The sequence below is a fragment of the Topomyia yanbarensis genome, chromosome 2, assembly GCF_030247195.1.
Source record: "Topomyia yanbarensis strain Yona2022 chromosome 2, ASM3024719v1, whole genome shotgun sequence".
In the NCBI taxonomy this organism is placed as follows: domain Eukaryota; kingdom Metazoa; phylum Arthropoda; class Insecta; order Diptera; family Culicidae; genus Topomyia; species Topomyia yanbarensis.
In genome coordinates, this window is record NC_080671.1 from 423,901,469 (window position 1) to 423,920,790 (window position 19,322).

At 37.8% G+C, this 19,322-nt stretch overlaps 1 protein-coding gene across 3 annotated transcripts in view; it reads left to right on the forward strand.

The window, feature by feature from the left end:
• Positions 1-19,322, forward strand: part of LOC131685281 (inositol-trisphosphate 3-kinase B) — a 486,498-nt gene that overhangs the window by 423,386 nt on the left and 43,790 nt on the right. For 2 of the 3 annotated variants that reach the window (XM_058968887.1, XM_058968888.1), the window contains exon 2: positions 14,698-15,551. The exons of the other annotated variant lie outside the window; for it this stretch is intronic. In XM_058968887.1, the coding sequence (XP_058824870.1) occupies positions 14,835-15,551 (717 nt within the window). In that variant the 5' untranslated portion in view covers positions 14,698-14,834. The remainder of the gene's footprint in view (positions 1-14,697; positions 15,552-19,322) is intronic. 3 annotated transcript variants of the gene reach the window in all.

Consider the following 19,322-nt stretch of genomic DNA (forward strand, 5'->3'; position numbering starts at 1 on the left):
TAACGTCAAATTCAGCCAGGGGACCATACACAAATTACGGAATAATTTTAGCACGGGGGGAGGTGGTTAACGACAATTTGTTACATGGAGGTCAAATTTGGGCAATTTTTACGTTACGTAATTTATTAATGCAGCAACCTATATTGGAACCGATGCAACCATGATTAACCGCGATGTCATGATTTTGTAGCCACATTCGACTATATTCTTGATCAACTGATTGAATACGTCAAACGTATTAGTTGAGTGGGAAGCGTGACCGCCGTTCACCCCAGCTAGTCTGGGTTCAATCTCAGCCGAGGTCGTTGAGATTCTTCTGAGGTGAAAAAAATCTGAGGGCACGCCTTCCTTCGGCAGGGAAATAAAGCCGTTGGTCCTCGGTTTATGAGTTGACGGGTCGAAATTTAGTACAGATAGTGGGAGTCACCTCTCTGGCGTCGGTGTTTTGCCCTGTAGCGGAAATAGGTCGACAGAAAAAAAACTAGAACTAGAGAAGAAGTTTTCGATACGATACGGTACCGGAATACAGTCGGGTCTCCTACTACACGAATAACTGGTGGTGTGAAAAAGGAATCCGCGTAATAGGAATCACATAGCTTAGACCATTCATATAATGCAACAATTGTCCAAAATTAACTCCCCCCTCTCTCCTTGTAACAAATTGTCACAAACTTCTCTACCCCCCCTCCCCTATTACGTAACAGAATCTTCAAAAAAAAATTCCTTTCTTCTGTAAAAACATGTTACGTAACGTTATGGCCTTCTCCCCCTCTCCCATATGTCACAACATGTCACAATTTGTCATACGCCCCCCCCTCCTCTCCCTAAACGAGTTACGTAATTTATGCATAGTCCCTTATGGAATTTTGACTAATTGGGGCTGTAGCCGAATATTTCGTCTGCGTTAACATTAGAAGGTAACCGTCCCCCCAAATATTCATCAGCGAGTCGAGTGTTGCCTGAAGACGAATAGATAATTTCAGAATTCAGCCACTAGGCGGCGCTTGGGAGAATACAACTTCCAGTAAATGTAAGCTTAAGGTTTTTCACGAAAGTTTAATAATTCAGGAAAATGTTTTTTGTAAAGTTTCTGAGGATGACGAGGGCTGTTTGGTTATTTAAGATTAAATTGGATCACGCTAGGCGGTGCTAATGAACATACATCTTTTTATTTCAGTATCTACAAATGCCGGTAATTTGGAAGGGTGATGTCTTCAGCAAAGTGGCTCGAGATGTCAAGAACTGCCCGATGCTGACAAATTAGTTTGGGATACTCTCACTATGCGGCACGAAACCTATTAATTTTCATCTGCCAATAACTTACTCTTAAATATAAAACTCACTCCAAGAAGTTGAAAAAAATTTCATTCATTGACGGACCCTCATTTGCATTAGAAAACTATTGATTTACAACTCTTAACAACTTGCTTTTCAATATCAAACTCACTCCAATAAAGTTGAAAAAATCGTTTTGATACATTGGCGCACCCCCCTGGTGCACTGAAACTATTGATAACTGCCATCAACTTGCCTTGCAATATGAAATTCATTCCCAAAATGTTGAAAAATTTTCTTTTTTGATACATTGGTGGACTTTCCTGTGCATTCAAAATGTCCAACACAATTGGTTTTCATCTGCCAACAAATTGTCCTTCATGATAAAACTTATTGCCATACTGTAGAAAAATTTCGAATATCAAAATTTCTACCTCTACAAGAATTTTGTAAAAACATCTTGCTAAATTATCATTTTTTGGGATATATTGCTATCTGCCATGTACTGAAAGCTTGTATGCTCACTAGCGCCGCATAGTGAGAGTATCCTAAACTAATATGTCACTATCGGGCAGTCCTTGACATTTCGAGCCACTTTGTTGACGACATCAATCAATCCTTCTAAATTGCCATCATTTGGAGATACTGAAATAAAAATATGTATGCTCACTAGCACCGCCTAGCGGGTGATATCCAGTTTAATCATTACATTATCAAACAGCCTTTGTCGTCCTCAGAAACTTTACTGAAAACATCATTTCCCTAAATTATTAAACTTTCGTGACAAAACATCACCTAACATGCACTGGAAGTTGTATTCTCCCTTGCGCCTAGTGCCTGAATTCTGAAATTATCTATTCGACTTCGGGCAGCACTCGACGACTGATGAATATTGCCGAAGACACCACACTTCTAAATTATCATGATTTCGAGATACAGAATATGAAAAATAGTACATGCTCACTAGCGCCTCTTGGCGGATCTATTTCAGTTTGATTTGCCCGTAATCGCGTAACCCTTGATCTCCCCTAGAACATTGCCGAAAACACCACTTTTCTATGCTATTAGAATTTTGAGATGTATCTTATTCTATAATGTACTATAAAGTGGTACGCTCACTAGTGGACCATAGTGAGAGTATCCCACACTAATCTATCACCATCTGGTATTCTGATTTCTCTAGCATCTTTACTGAACACAGCGTCCCTCTAAATATTCTCGTTATTGAGATAAAGAATGATTTTGACATTAGTTGAACATTTGCTTTCGCACTAGCGCTGCCTGATGGGACAATTCCGATTTATTATTTCCACTATCCAGAAACTGTTGACTTTCTGGACAAATCTTCCTGAGACACCATCTTTTAAAATAATCAGTGTTTCGATATATTCCATGTTAAACCTGTTCAACGATAGTCACATTCACGACGATAGTTTCGATTTATTTACTCTCTTTTAAAGCTTCCTTGGTTACACAGTTCTCAACTAATTAGATATCCATTCACTCTAAATTCTAGGTCTAAGTAAGCACAACAACTTTGCCAAAGAAAGTATGGTGTAAATGTTAACGCAGATGAAATATTCGGCCACAGCCCCAATTAGTCAAAATCCCATAAGCTATGTAATTCCTTTTACGCGGGTACCGCGCAGTAGTATCCGCGTAGTAGGAGACCCGATTGTAAAACTTTTTTTTTCAATTGTGTGAACTTCTCCGGCGACAAGTTTTTTGCTTACGCTCTATCAAATCACCTTTTGCCTATTTTATTATATCCTGAATTTCCTCTTCATTTAATACCAATGGAATGTAGAGAAAAACTGAGAGCCAGCTCCGTATTTTCATGATCGCTGTCACATCAAATGTTCCTGCATGATTACTAATTTGACTTCGAACGACATTTTGTCACTGAAATCCGCTACAAGAAATCGATAATGACGTTAATGATTTCCGAGGTGTTATTATACTCTGCATCAAGGAGCTTTTATTCACAAATGATACGATTATCTAAAAAGCCAATCAGCCATGCTGGTTTTAAAAACTACAGCTAACAACATTGTTTACTAGTTACTAGTGATGAAACATTCGTCTCGATATATGATTACTTCGATTTCAGTTTGCACACAAAGTAGTTCGCTGTCATTTTTCACCCCCGCAGCCAGTTGCACGCTTACCTCACTTCTCACCTAGTTACTGCCAAAGACGAATCACCTTAGAACTTTAAACAGCTTGCTCTGCATAATCACGAATAAAGGAGTGCGATATAGCTGCTTTGACAATTCCATTTTTTTTTATAAAAATAAAACAAATTTACTAAAAAATCATTTGGCATCCCTGCGCTAACACAAATATTTCATGTGTTTGCACTCTTGAAAATTCATGAAGTTCAAACAGCACAAAAATTTTTTCGCATGGCGATTTGTTTGACATACACGCCGGTTTGACTACATTTGACAACCTTGTTTTATTATGTTTGTCAAACAATATTAGGGGTAACGTCCGGCAACGCATCAAAAAAGTTTGTTAAACAGTTAATCTCGTATACTGGCCTTGTCAAATTTGTTTGTCAAACACATTTATTTGATAAAATTTTTCTTCATCAAATATTTTACGTTATGACAAACAGTGTACTGGTAGCTTAATTATTTACTTTAACTGAATTTACTGAACTGAAAACTGTTCTTCTAAAATTTCAGGTTTTCGTATGTTTTATTTACAGTGAGGTTTTTACACAAAATTGCACCACCTTTTATTAAAGTGTCATTCATTCCGTAAGAAATACATTTCGATGAACCGTGCGCCGAATAGCGCGTCATCTGAGTAAAAATGCTCGAAAAAATGGCAGTTCAGTGAACTTGTTTACATGGTGTTAGAATTTTAAAGCAATTCGTACCAAGTCTCTGACGGCGCCGTGGTGGTAAGCGTGACCGCCACTCATCCCAATTAGTCTGAGTTCAATTCCAGCCGAGGTCATTGAGATTTTTCTGAGGTGATAAAAATTCGCGGTCACGCTTTGCTTCGGAAAGGAGGTCTGGTCCATAAGTTTGATGCGTCGATGTCTAGTCCAGATAGTGGAGTCACCTTTCTGGCGTCGGTGTACAGTGGGACGAGCCCGGACGAGTTCATATATGAATGTGACGTGATATTCTCAAAAGCATTTTTCATGTATCAGCTGAGTTATCAGAGTTATTTTTTGGTGATGTGAACGTAAAATGAATTTTTAACAGTTTTTTGAAGGCCTTAACTCAAGTGTTTCTTGCATAATTTGATCATTGGAACTACATCCAATTATTTTCGTTTTTCGGAGAAACGGTTGATTTTATGCATTGCATTACTTCACCAAAATTATTTCTGTGATTAAATTACATAGTAAAATCACCAAAAATAAGTCACAAGTTGGTTAAGTTATTGTTTACATAACTGTTTGTCATGAACTTTTATTGCATTCGATCTTCTAATGCGATAACAACAACGATACCAGTGAATGCCCGCGATTACACTATACTCATTCGAAAGCTTTTAATTTTCTCTTTGAAATGAGTCTATATTGGTTTTGCGAAAACTTGCGATAAGCAGTCAAATGTTACAAAACTTTACTTTTGAGCCACCCTAATAAGTAGTAAAGTTAATTTCTAATATGTTTATAACCGTATAAGCAATTCAGCGTACAAAAAATTCTTTGAAAAAATATGAACGTTCGCAACAAAATAATTATTTTTCAGCCACTCTAATGTATAATAAAGGTTTTTTTTGACAAGTGTTAATATCGAACACGATTTGGCGCACGAAAATAATATACAGAAATTTGAGGAACAATTTCGATAAAATAAATACTTCTGAGACACCCTAACGGATTGTAAATGTTTATTAAAATAGCTAGAACAACAAGAAGAAGAAGCAAGTTCTAAGTCCAAGTAAACAAGCTCTCTCAAACACATTGATTATCTTCTGCGATCTCAATACGGCGGAGATGCGCATTCAACGTATAATGGTTGGACATGAGCCTAGACATCACACGAATGAAGTTTCGACTTACATCCAACCCTTTGAACCATGCCTTCGTTGATACTTTAGGGATAATTGAGTGCAACCACCGTCCCAGATCTCCATTGTCCCATGATGTTTGCCAACTAGTAAGCGTCCTCTGACGAGAAGCGCTATAAAATTCATTGAAGGCAATAGGTCTTTCATAGATGTCACCGTCCAGCGCCCCTATTTTGGCTAAATTATCCGCTCTCTCATTACCCGGTATGGAGCAATGAGCGGGAATCCACACTAAGGTAATTTGATAAGATTTATTTGTTAATTTAGTTAAGTATTCTCGTATCTTCTTCAAAAAGAACGGAGCGTGATTATCAAGCTTTAAAGAGCGTAGTACCTTAATTGCGCTGAGGATGAAATAATGGCTCGGAAGTAAAGTATCAATGATTTCCAGACTATAGTGAACTGCTGCTAGTTCGGCTGTATAAACGGAGGCAGGTTCTGCAAGCTTGAAAGAAATCGAGGTGTTATTGTTGAAAATACCGAAGCCAGTGGCCTCATTGATTCGTGACCCATCAGTGCAGAACATTTTATGGCAGTCAATGCGTTGGTATTTACTTATGAATATTTTAGGGATCTCCAGAGAGCGCAGGTGATCCGGGATTCCACGAATTTCCTCTTGCATGGACGTGTCGAAAAATAAAGTGGAATCGGGAGTATCTAGTATATTATCACATGTCAGAACATAACTAGAAGGCGTTATTTCTTGTGACATGTGATTGAAGTACACTGTCATGAATCTGGTTTGGGATTGAAGCTCGACAAGTCTTTCGAAATTTTCAATTACCAGTGGATTCATAACCTCACATCGTATAAGTAAACGAGAGTAGAGATCCCAGAATCGATCTTTTAAGGGAAGACCTCCCGCTAGTACTTCAAGACTCATCGTATGTGTCGATTGGATGGAACCTAAGGCGATTCGTGAACAACGATACTGTATTCGTTCCAATTTAATAATGTGAGTATTTGCAGCTGAACGGAAACAGAAGCACCCATATTCCATTACTGAAAGTATCGTTGTTTGATACAATCTTATCACGTCACTTGGATGAGCGCCCCACCAAGATCCGGTTATTGTTCGGAAAAAATTTATCCTTTGTTGGCACTTCTTTATCAGATACCTAATGTGGCCTCCCCATGTACCTTTAGAATCGAACCAAATTCCGAGATATTTAAAGGTCATGACTTGGGCTATCGTTCTACCAACCAACTGAAGCTGAAGCTGAGCTGGATCACGCTTCCTTGAAAAAACAACCAACTCTGTTTTTTTCCGTAGAGAAATCGATGCCTAGCTTCAAAGCCCAACTTGATAAATTATCCAAACTATCTTGCAGTGGTTGTTGTAAATTTATGGCTTTTGGTCCTGTAACAGAAACCACGCCATCATCTGCAAGTTGCCTTAGAGTGCATGGGCTGACAATACAATTATCAATGTCATTCACGTAAATATTGTAGAGAAGGGGGCTTAAACAAGAACCTCGTGGGAGGCCCATGTAACTTATTCTGAATGTTGCCAAATCGCCATATGAAAAATGCATGTGCTTTTCTGACAATAAGTTGTATAAATATTTATTTAACATTGGTGAAAGACCACATTAATGTAGTTTCTCTGAAAGAACATCAATGGAAACAGAGTCGAATGCTCCTTTTATGTCTAAGAACACAGACGTCATTTGTTCTTTTTTTGCGTAAGCTAGTTGGATTTCTGACGAAAGTAGCGCCAGACAATCATTCGTTCCCATTCCCCTCCGAAAACCAAACTGGGTATCTGAGAGCAAGCTGTTCGCCTCAACCCAATTTTCGAGACGTCGTAGGATAATTTTTTCCAACAGAACATCGAGTATTTTTACTTTATTAAGCAGGGTGTTCTTGAAACAACCAACACCATGCTTAAGTATATCCTCGGCAGTGAGGCTGGGTTCGGAGATGACTCAATCGCATTCTATATCGCGCGAAAGTATATAAACTTTATATTCACGCGTGAAGAGTTCGCAGGCTACTATCTCGTTAGCTTGTCTAATGTTATCAATGCTAACTCGAAGTTTGTCTTTATTTACTTTCACGATCTCTGTTACAGCAGAAAATCGTGAAGTCAGATCCCGTGCAATTTGCACAAGGTTTAATGGCTTTCCTTTCCGCCTGAAGAAAACTTGCCAAGGTCCAGAAGACCCTTGAGGGTATAATTTTATACTAGGGGGAGTTGAGGGAGGGGGATCAGAAGAATTTTGCTCTTGTGAAATGGAGGATTCCATCTCACTATCCTCCATCTCGCTTACCATACACAATAAGTTGATTAAATACTAACACGAGCTGAATTATACTAAAAATCTACCTGTCCTTCGAAGAGTTGTAGTTTCACGCTGTCTCCCTCTGTCACACGCTCGGGTTGAACACAGCGCAACCACCACTACCAAGATGGAGCCGCTGTTTACCTGTGGGTCCAGTGGTATTTCCTTACTACGCAGCGTGACTAGGTACACAAATACACAAAAGCCCGTATCTGCACTAGCACAGATGAATAAGTGATGATGAAGCGAGACGCTTCACCAACAAGATGCAGCTATGTCTCACTTCGTCACAAGCGCCGACTGTATGCAGCGCAACCACTACCACCACCAAGGTGGGGCCGCCGCTTACCTGTGGGTCCAGAGGTATTCCCGTACCACGCAGCGTGGCTAGGTACATAAATACTCAAAATCCCGTATCTGCACTAATACGGATGAATGAGAGATGATGAAGCGAGCCGCTTCACCAACCAGATGCAGCTCTGTCTCACTCCGTCGCAAGCGCCGGTTGTATGCAGTGCAACCACTACCACCACCAAGGTGGGGCGCCGCTTACCTGAGACTTCGCACCAACACTCGCTTATCGCGTGGTACCACCACCAAACGACCGCTTTCGCAGCCAACAATCCTACCTGTCTCCGCACCAACACAGCATCAAATCCTGACACGGTACACAAACTTCTAGCCTATTCACGGCTTGCACAGCCTTGGTTGCTACAACCAATCAGCAAACACAACCTTTCAAGGCGAAGGCTAAAACTTCTATGACTCACACTGGTTCAAAGCTAAGACAAGACAAGACAACTAGTAAGCGATTTCTAGAGCCAGCGTGCATCCAAAATGACGGCTTCGAATTTGACTAATGGGATACTGTTTTCGTTACCACAGGGCTCATTTCGCAATGTTGTCATCATGATCAGTACAAGTTGCCTAATAAAATAATTGGAATTTGTCAATCCTGAATCGTAAAAATTTAAAATATTAAATAACGCTGAATATTTGAATAAAGACTCGACATACTAATCATTTGTTTACCATTTGTATATTAGTTTCCTTCCGATCGAATACCTGTCAATAGAATTCATATGAAGCAAAATCTTTTCGAATTCTTTTTGAAGAACATTTGTTTTTGTATGTGTATTTGTGACGTTAGCCTGTTAGCGTATTTGCAATATCTAAAGTTACTATTCTCGTGTATCATACGAATGTCACTGACCTATGTATAAAAAGAAAACTATTAAGGGGACCTTCACCTGAAATTGGCGAAAAATCAAGCAATATTTGAGAGTTTTTTGAGGAAAAAGTAAAGAAATACCAACTTCTGCTTTTGATCTCCTTAAATAAAAAGTGTAGCAGACGGTTCTGTAACGAGTCGTTCACATGGCAAGATGGCGGAAGAGTGAGTCGAATAGATTTATGAGTGTTAGTTTTGTTCTTATGGTCTGATATCATATTATGATGGCCAGATTTGCTAGAAAGATGTAGTATTTGATATGGCGAAATGTTTGTTAATGAAACGGACATTGTGTATTATAACATATCTAAATTTGAAAAAGAAATTGGCTGCACTGCCAATATCGCTAGCAACATACAGTCAACTGTAATCAATTATTCAGTAGGGCACGGAAAAAGCAAGAAAACCAAAAATAAGAAGCCAGTTGTCTCCAATGTCGTATATACAGGTATGGCGAAGAGGGGACTTTGGTATTCGTAAGCTGAATCGTACATGAGTGGTGTGAGTGATCACAGAATAAATCGATTTGCTTTCGTCATAGCGTTCGTTCCGCTCCCATTGAGTCGTGTGAACGCTATGACGTCAACCTGTTGTGCTTCTGGATTATTTACATATTTTTGGTTGCCAACACTAACAAACCGTGTGTGCTGCCACACCTATATATACCACATTGAGTTGTCTCGTCTTGTCTTAGGTTCAAAGTGACGTTTCTGAGCTGGATCAATTTGACACTTTTTTTCTATCCGCATGTCCCGTCCCAGTTTCTATTATAGCTTGGTATCAAAACTCGTCTAAATGACAGTTGACAAAATGTTCATCTAGGGCGTGTGTTCATTCTTGTTTCCATTTTGCCAGCGTTGCCAATTTTATCTCGTTCGGTAAATCCTCAGTGGCTTTGCACGTGGGACTCGTTTATGTGACCAAGCCAAGCATCACATAGGCACACCTTAGAAAGATGTCACTGAAGGGGACAAGGTGCGCAACGGAAATTTTCTAAAACATCTGGGAAATAAAAAATTTCTGGCAAAGTTCCATTACCCCGTTGAATCCCAACGTTTTCGCACCTGGGCATCAGTTGGACACTACAGAATGAACTTTTTTGCATTCGACGAGTTTTGATTTGAGCTATCAACATCCAGCCTCTTGAACCTTTTACTCACAGTAAAATGTGTTTAGTTGAGTGTTTTTTTTGAAACGAGTTGCAAAATTTATATTCAGGACAGCACTTTTTCTGTACTTTAGGGGTCCCAAAGAACTGTGAAAAATATAAGGTCGATTGGTTATAGCGGCATTCCGCATTGCATAATACTTTTTACTTATTTTTTGAGTAAAATGTGATTGATTGACTGGTTGAAATATATTTTAGACTGAAACTTCACTTCTACAAACAAAAATAATCAATCATTTTGAATCATTAATTTGAACATAAAGCAAAAGAACTGCAAGAAAGTAACGAACTAAATGGCGAATGAAATGTTTCATTCTTGATCTGATGGAATTCAAATATACCATGGATTGAGGCTAAAATTAAGGAAATTTGAAGTATTTTTCATGCCCATCTTTTTTCTAGTATATGTAGGGTTTTAAAACTATTTTTCCTTGAAAACGGCGGGGTCAAGAAACACGAAAAGCCTTTTTTTCATAAAAATAGATGCTTCCCACGCAGTGCTAGAAGCTGCTCAATTTTTACCTTCCAATGCTCAATATAATTCTCCTAGAATATTTACAATTGTCCAGTTGCGTGGAAAACGTAGCCGAAGATAGTCTAAATTGGCAAGTTTTATCAGTTTTCAAAAATATTGTTACATAGCGAAGATATATGAAATATTCATTTTCTGTCGTCAACGTAAACCCTGTCCCTGGCAGCACTGCTACATCGGAATCCAATCGGACTAATTGCAATAACTTCACTTCTAGAGCTGATCCTTGTAACTGTTAATACTCAAATGTACGACAATAGTCAAATTTATTAGCCTTACTTGTTTTTGTGAGCAACTCATGCCTCAATCAAAAGTTATAGCTGTTTAAAAACGTTGTTGTCTACAAACAACATGGGCATGAAAGAGTTAAAATAAGGGCGGTCGGTAACCTCAGTCAGGAATCTTTCAAATAATTGTGTGTGGTGCTTTTTCCACTATGTGTTACTTGAGGCAAAGCCTTAAGAGAATGGTTTTCTTTCTTTTCATTATTGGTAAATGAATGATCACAAATTAATGGATATAGAACTGGCGCATATGATAGAACAGTGGGTTATCCTTCCTAGCATTCGTTGGTCACTTTTTACCGGTGTTCATTTCGTGCATTCGATTCGATTCATTCGGGAAGATCGGATTGGATAAATTATGGTACGATTAATTTACCGACGCACGTGAATCACTCAATTCTGGTCAGCATAGCATGAAAAACTTATAACGGAATCCAATTATCATTAATGGTAAATAAGTATCATTTGCTGTAATTTAGATGGTTTCAAGTGGTTTGATTGCATGTTACATGTGTTCTCTTCTTCTACTTCATTATTCTTATTTTGATGTACTTCTATTAGTTTACTTTTCCACTACTTATGTGTGCCAAAAATAATATTGATCAATTTATATGCTTCTACTTAATTTCTTTCCGCTTTTCAGCAGGTTATTTTTCCTTCTATTACTATATCTTCAATGAAATTCAAACTAACATTCGCTAACACAATAAATTGGTTCTTCTCTCATATAAACTCAGAATTTCTCTCATTCGAAAAGCATAAACGTGGCCTACGCGGTAACACAAACCTGGTCACAAACGCCAATATTCACGGAAAAAAAATTGTTTCCAAAATCGTGATTAAAGTACTCTGACTTCTGGAACATTCACGTTTTTACGTTATGAAAATAGGGCCATGAACAAAAATCATGTGTTTTAATATTATTTTCAATTTCTCTTCAGTAACGCCCGCATAACGCTTTTATTAGTGCAAATATTTGTTTTTGTTTTGTGAACTTAAGTCACGGTTTCCGCCAAGTTATTTCTAATTCGATTCTCAGTGCGGGAACTAGTTCACAACTTTATGAACATTATTCATAAAACCAAAGGTTGACTCATGATTTTTTCATAGATATAGGAACATTAGTTCACAAAATCAAAATATTCTGGCTATTTTTCGTGAACTATTTCGCGAAATTCGGAATTTTATTCATGAATCCATTCAATCCCCGTGAACTAATTCATGATTCTTAATATATTAGGGATGATACAATATACGTGCTCGTGAAATGTTTCACAAAATTATCAAATATTATTCATGTATTCGTGAACTAGTTCATGATTCCTAGTACATGATTTACGATCTATCTAGTATCTATTTGTGTGCTTGTGATATTTAGAAGATATCCCAAGAAGATCATTTACAATTTCATGCAACATGGTAATAAATTTTTTACGTGAACTCTTTCACAAAATTTGGCGTAATATTCGTGGAATCATTTTAGTTCCATGCACTTTTTCATGAAGTACCCAGCTGCTAGCGACCACGTCGCTGTTGTGCTATCTTATGACAAGCGTCATTTAGCACATTTCGAGAAAAACGATTTTTAAAGTTTGATGTTGAATATCTTGAAACTTATAAATGGTATAAACAATCCAAAGAAGACAATTGATGCTTCTATCTATTCTGTACTAATCTCTCAAATATTACCAATATGTTGCGAGTTTTTACTATGAATGTAAACAAAAGTCGCACTCACACGTGTCATAGGCGTGTATTGATGACAAAACTTGTATGACATGTCACAATCGTGCATGGAAAATTTTCCATACAAAAAAATCATCAATTTATAACTTTTATTAATATTTATGGATTCATTTGGTCTATAAACAATCGGTAAGATGCATTTTAAAGGAAATGAGTCAGGGAATCTAGAAAAAAATAGTTATTTTTGGTTACAGTGTTGCCAAATACGCTATATTTCCAGTTTAAAACTTAAACTGTGTTTTTCTCACAACTCGTGCATTTTCCTGAGATATTTTTACACATAAAAATATCTAAAATTTCAATATAACTTGAGCAAATCCCTAGATACAGCGATTTGAAGCAAACAACTCACAATTTCTCATCATGTTTCTCGTTATATCTAAGTAACCAAGTAAAATTTCAAAATTCTGAAAACACCAATTTGTAGAGTTTTTTCCGACAAGTAATGTGGCGTATCTATCTCAGTTTACCCCAAAATGGCGTTTGTCATAAGATAGCACAACAGCGACGACCAGTAATAGGTACGAGTAGCAGATAAAAAAAAGTATTAGGACCTCGAACATCGTTATTCATTTGATAAGTTTCATTGTTATGTCCGGACAGAAAACGAAAACTGCACTGAGAACCCCAAATAGTGCGCGTGATATAGTTCACAGAACAAGATATCGCGTATGAGTCTTATTTTTATGATTCAGTTCATATTGTCACGTTATTCCGAGTAAAAAAAACCATTATTAACCAAAAAATAATACATCACGATAAGACGAAGAGAATTTACTAATACAATGATAAAACTGCTGATATCATGAACATTAGTTACATTACTCTTTGAAAGTAAGCTTTAAAATAAAATATCATGATAGCATGAACAGACGTTACAAAAATCGCGACTAATATCCTGAAATCATCATCCTCAAATCACATAACTCGGGACAAAAAAAAATTAAGATCGTGACAAAGATCTTGAAATCATGATCATGAATCACTCTACTCATGACTAAAATATCACAATAACGTGAATATAAATTACGAACATCATGACTAAGATCTTGAAATCATGATCTTTAATCCCGCTAACGTCATGAAAATTCACAAGAATCGCGAATAAGCTCTTGACATCATGAACACCGTTTGACTGTCGACTGTGTATTCCCAAATCATGAACAAGAATAACAACAAAAACTAAACATGTCCAGGGAACAACAATAGTAACCTAACCAAACATTCTAATGTAACGCCATGCATATATTCGGGGCGAACTGGTTTTTAGAAAACACACATAGTTTCATGAATACGAGGTTTATTATTCATAATTTGTGGAACTGGGTCACGGTTTTCGTAAATCGCTCAGCTCACGAAATCGTGAGTTTATGAACGGATTTTTCTGTGTAGCACAACTCGTTTGATCGAGAATTTAATACTTGTCACAATTTACGCTTTATATCAGAAACAAAGCTAAATTTTCATATTCTGAAAACGCTGCCTAATAATTTTCAAATCGAGTTGCAGAGCATATCCAACCCAGCTTACCTCAAAATGACGTTTGTAATAAGCACTACAATGACGCACAGAGCGCTCCATTTTCCCAACTCGACAGATCAAAAATGTCTCTCACTCTTGCTCTTTCTCTGCATGTATGCACAGAATTAGACAGATATTGACGCACTTCTCCGGGAAGCCCATCCAATCACGGACTCGTTTCAATATGGTTCCGCACGCAACGCATGTTCATTAGGGTAATTCAGCTTCGCAATCAGACTCCCGTCTGGGCATCCCTCTGTGGAATGCGTTTGAAAATTTGGCAATTTGTAGCCAGATGTGTGTTTTCCTCCCATTACTAGTGTCTAGCAGCTAATTTCATTCATTCGAATGATTACTTCCAATTTATTTTCATGCATGCGCTGGAAAATTTTGATCGCATATACAATTTTGTACCAATTTTTGATCCACCCGTGATTTAGCCGGGTACGTTTTCCCCCAAGCAGCGATGTTTCTGTCAGAACTGTTTCCGTTTCACCCTGTATCACACACCAGCAGCCGTCAGAAGCACACACATACGACGCAATCAAACGTCAACACAAAAGCCCGCAACGAACGAACATTTTTCCTAATTATCTTAACGATCCGGCACGTTTCAGTTCCCCGGAATAAATCGTACCCCGCACAGCAGCTGAATGATATCATTGCAGTGGCGAGTCCACCGAGGACTGAATCAGAAGTGACAAGTGAGTGAGTCAGTGAGCAAGTGAGTGGTTCAGCATCGAAGGGCCGTAGAATGCCTATTTGCACGCTGCCGACGGTTAGGATCTACGAGGACTTTGACAAGATCAGTGCCAAAGAGGTTTACTTTACGGACGCCGGAGAAAAGGTTACGCTCAAACTACTGCACTTTCCCGAGCTGAGTCCCGAGGAGCAGGAGCACCTGCAGAACAATATGTCCGACAGCGGGGATGATATTGGAGATGTACGTGGCGAGGGTGGTGTTGTGACACCCCCGCCGACAGAGGAACGTCCAAGACAACGGAAAAAATCCACCGGTCGGAAGACCGGTACTGAGCAACGTCGAAGCAGTGGTGGTACGAGGAAAAATTCCAAGGAAGACCTGTTGGTGGAACAGCAGGCACAATCCGCTGCAGCAGCTCATCATAATCCCCATCATCATCATAATGTGCATCATCATCATCACCATCATCACCATCACCACCACCATCAGCCGCATTGCCCTCAGTCGCGAACATCGCCCGGCTTGGGACCGGTGGAGGAATGTGACAACGGTCCGTCGACGTCTTCGCTACGTCGGAGACTTACTGCCGCCAATCGGTCACCTTCGCCGAGACAGGGTGCATCCAGTGTTTCCACCGGTTATGAGCAGTACCAGATGTCCCTGCTGGAGGTTCCCATGCCGTGGGACTACGGTGATGCCTCCAGTGATGATCTCAGCTCTGAGTGGGACTCGGATGTGCCGGATCTGCGCAATGATCAGGGTTCAAAGGTAAGTCACTTTTTGGCAAAAAAAAATTTGATCAACAGCTCTTATCAGGGTATAAGAAATTATCATAAAATTTCCGCGTATTAATCTTTAGTCAGTTTTTAATATCTCTGTCACCTCAGCGTCATCCAGCTACCGTGTGTCGTTCCGAGAATTACAAGCGGTGGCAAATTATTTAACCCGAAACGGATATATCACACTTCAATGAAGGTGCCGGCATGGCACAGTACTTGACCCTGCACGGGCCGTTTGATTGTCTTAATGAGCGGCTTGTCACAAGGCAGTAGCTACTGCATCTAGCAGTGATAATTTAGTGATGTTTTTGTGAAGCATGACATTAGGGATCCATAAATCACTAATCAATTTAGAACTATTACGATATTTAAATTAAAGAACTTTCAGCTCCATCCGTGTAAGTCATAGGATAGGCCTTACACTCGTTCATATATTTTTGAGAATTTTAGTATTGACGTGTCGAATCGGAAGGCGAAGTAAACCCGCACATCAGCACGATTTATTTCATATGTAACGTGTCTTATCCAATTGTCCAAAATTTGTTTACAAATTTTTACATTTCTTATAAAAGAAATGTATAGAATTCACTCAAATTTTCAAGATTTTTTCCGAGGCCCGGAGGGCCGAGTCTTATATACTAATCGACTCAGCTCGACGATTTGGGACAATGTCTGTGTGTATGTAACAGACAAACTCTCATTCGTGTTTCTCAGTAATGGCTGAACCGATCTTATCCAAACCAATTTTAAATGAAAGGCATATCACCCAGACAGAACGCTATTATATGGTTTTTGATTCTGATATTTAGTTTCCATGATATGAATATTTGAAGGTGCAAAAATGGTGTTTTTAGCAGTTTTTTTAATTATCGGCCGAAATTGATGACGTAACTAAAAATTTATATATTTTTAGAAAGATTTTACAATTACCTTTCAAATGAGCTATAGATTGTTGAAATCGGACTTTTATCAAAAAAGGTATATAACATTAAATACGGACGAATTTTTTTTTATCATTTCTCATAGCCAGAAATAAGACCAAAAACTTTCAATGTATTATTAACGCCAAAACGGCTAAATTTAGGTCAATGGTATCTTCGGAGAATTTATAGGATACAATATGCCCTCTCTTTTGGTGTTGTGATTTTACTGATTAATCCTTCTATGAGTGAGATATTTTCATAAATTTTGTTGGAAGTGATTTATTGAAATGATGCCTTCAGCAAATTTGTAGTTCTTACTTTTGCGAATGTATTTACTGAAGACATCAAATACATATTTCGACTTTAAAAGTTATGGCTTGTTGTTTGTGGATTACACTTTTTCACCTATTTATTGTTCAATATAGCTATAATCCATTTAAATAAGCCAAATATTGAATCAATTCAATATTACAATAATAATGATCTTTTCAGTACATTGATAACCTGTAGTTTTAAACATCATGAGGACCTTTGAAAAATTGTGGGAATGGGATCCTGATCTGTAAATGATCTATTGGTTCATTCCAGAGTTCTGAAATTAATCTCAGGTTTCCCATCATATTGAGTTAACTTTTGAAGGGATGTACTGTAATGTAAAATAGCGTGTTTGTTAATAGGAAGCGAAATTGGAATTTTCTATGAAACATAGAACTGCCCACCGAAAAATTGCATAACTTCAATATTTGTTTAAAATGTTTTTATTTTGGGAATGCGTCGAGTTGAGATGAAAATGAAATATGGTTAAATAACTTTCCAAAAGTAGGGGAATTTATGAAAAATGGCCTTTTCCCGTTCGACTCTAGCAGATACTGATCGATTTTTGTTAGAATTTTATTTTTGTTCTGTTACCAATTATATGAATATGTATAATAAATGTTCGAAAACAGTAATTTAAGATTAAGATTTGTTTTTTTTTGTGCTTCGAATTCATCTCGTCAGTAACTAGCACCATCTCGGTGTCTAGTTAGACGATGTATCCAAACTAGTACCCAAATTAGCACTAGTTAGACACAAAAAAATCCAAACAGTTCACACGACATATGTGAACGCCTAAAGCCACATATCCCGAGTGATATCCCGGGAAGCAAATATAGCTCTGGTTTGCTGACGAGAAAGCGAAAACGAACTCTTGTCTTTTGGTTGAAGAACCAAACGCCTGGTAATATACAATAAATTTCCAAAAGGGAAAATTGGACTAGACCGTTTCGCGCGTTAAGGGCACAAGACCTAATTTGAATTAAGTTTTCTTTTTTTGTGCTTCGAATTCATCTCGTTAATAACTAGCACCATCTGGATGTCTAGTTAGACGATTTTAGGCGTTCACATATGTCGTGTGAACTGTTTGAATTTTTTTTTTGTGTCTAACTAGTGCTAATTTGGGTACTAGTTTAGATACATCGTGTAACTAGACACCCAGGTGCTAGTTATTGACAAGAAACACAAACACAAAATATCAAAAACACAAAGTAGTTATACTGCCTAAGCTGGACCCTCATTAACAGAAGACAAAGATTAAGCCCGTACGATATAAGGCCTGTTCTAATGACCCTGCCACTTCTAGTTTTCCGATCTGTTTACTTCACATCCTTGCTCTCACTTGAGTACTATGGCTCTAATTTTCAAAACTTTCCCTACCCAGTAATCTCTAGCTAATGGAATGTCGTTAAAATGTAAAAAAAAAATGTGACTAACATAGTCGACATAAAAAAGATAAAATTTACATTTTATTCAAAGCTTGAGTTTGGGAAATTTTTTTGAAAAAATAGATTAAGGAACATTTCGTAAATATCATTTTGTAACTCGAAATATTCCCAACATGTAGTTTTCATGCCTACAATAAAGTTGTTTCATATGAAAGTCTCCACAAATTCGCTAAAGACAGGAACTCTGTTACAATTTTTTTAAAAAAATATTCTCCATAATTTTAAAGTAAGGTAGTTCGATTTTCACCAAACCCCCACCACACCGAATTTCGGGCTACGCCGCTGAAGCGACTAGAAACAAAGTCATTCTACACTCGTCCACCAGAAACTTCTTCAAATACTGCCTATCTATTATAATACATTGAAGACCCGACCCGATTTGATCAGTCGCCAACTTGTCACCCTCATATGAAAATATGTTTGATATGCTCTAGCAGACGAACAAGGCTGAATTCAAGTAAATCCTTTCTTGAGCATATCTTAAATATCTTAAAGAGCAAAAATATTAACATCAATTTTAAATAATCAGAAATAGTTTTTAGACTACATCAAAGGAAGGGAAGAATATTTTAACGGCTTCAGTTTATTATGAAGAAAAAAAAATGTCCCGATTTAGGCAATGTCCCCATTTTGTCAGCCTACAATACACCATGGGGCTGATAAAAACGGGTCTTTTCTGTATTTATTATTCACTGTGTCCCACATTGATAGGTACATCCCATCTGTTGAGGATATTTTTTTTTCAATTGCATCGAGCAACACTCATTTTTAGATCATTTTGTTGATTTCTTCCAAAATTTGGCGAACTTATTCCAATTCGTGCGATAGTTTATGTTAAAAGGGTATCCTAAATTAATTGGTGTATACTTTTTGTTCTTTGGCAATAGGATAAGCGATAATAATACAAATCAAAGATACTACTAGGAAGTAAAAGTCGATATAGAAGTAAAGTTTGAACTATGCACGCATGTACTTCAGAGGAAGCGTGATATCAAAAGCTGAAATCTCAGTATTTAGTTCTCAGTCGCGTTGGAAATTTGAGTAAACGCTATTGAGAGTATGAACTTAAAATCA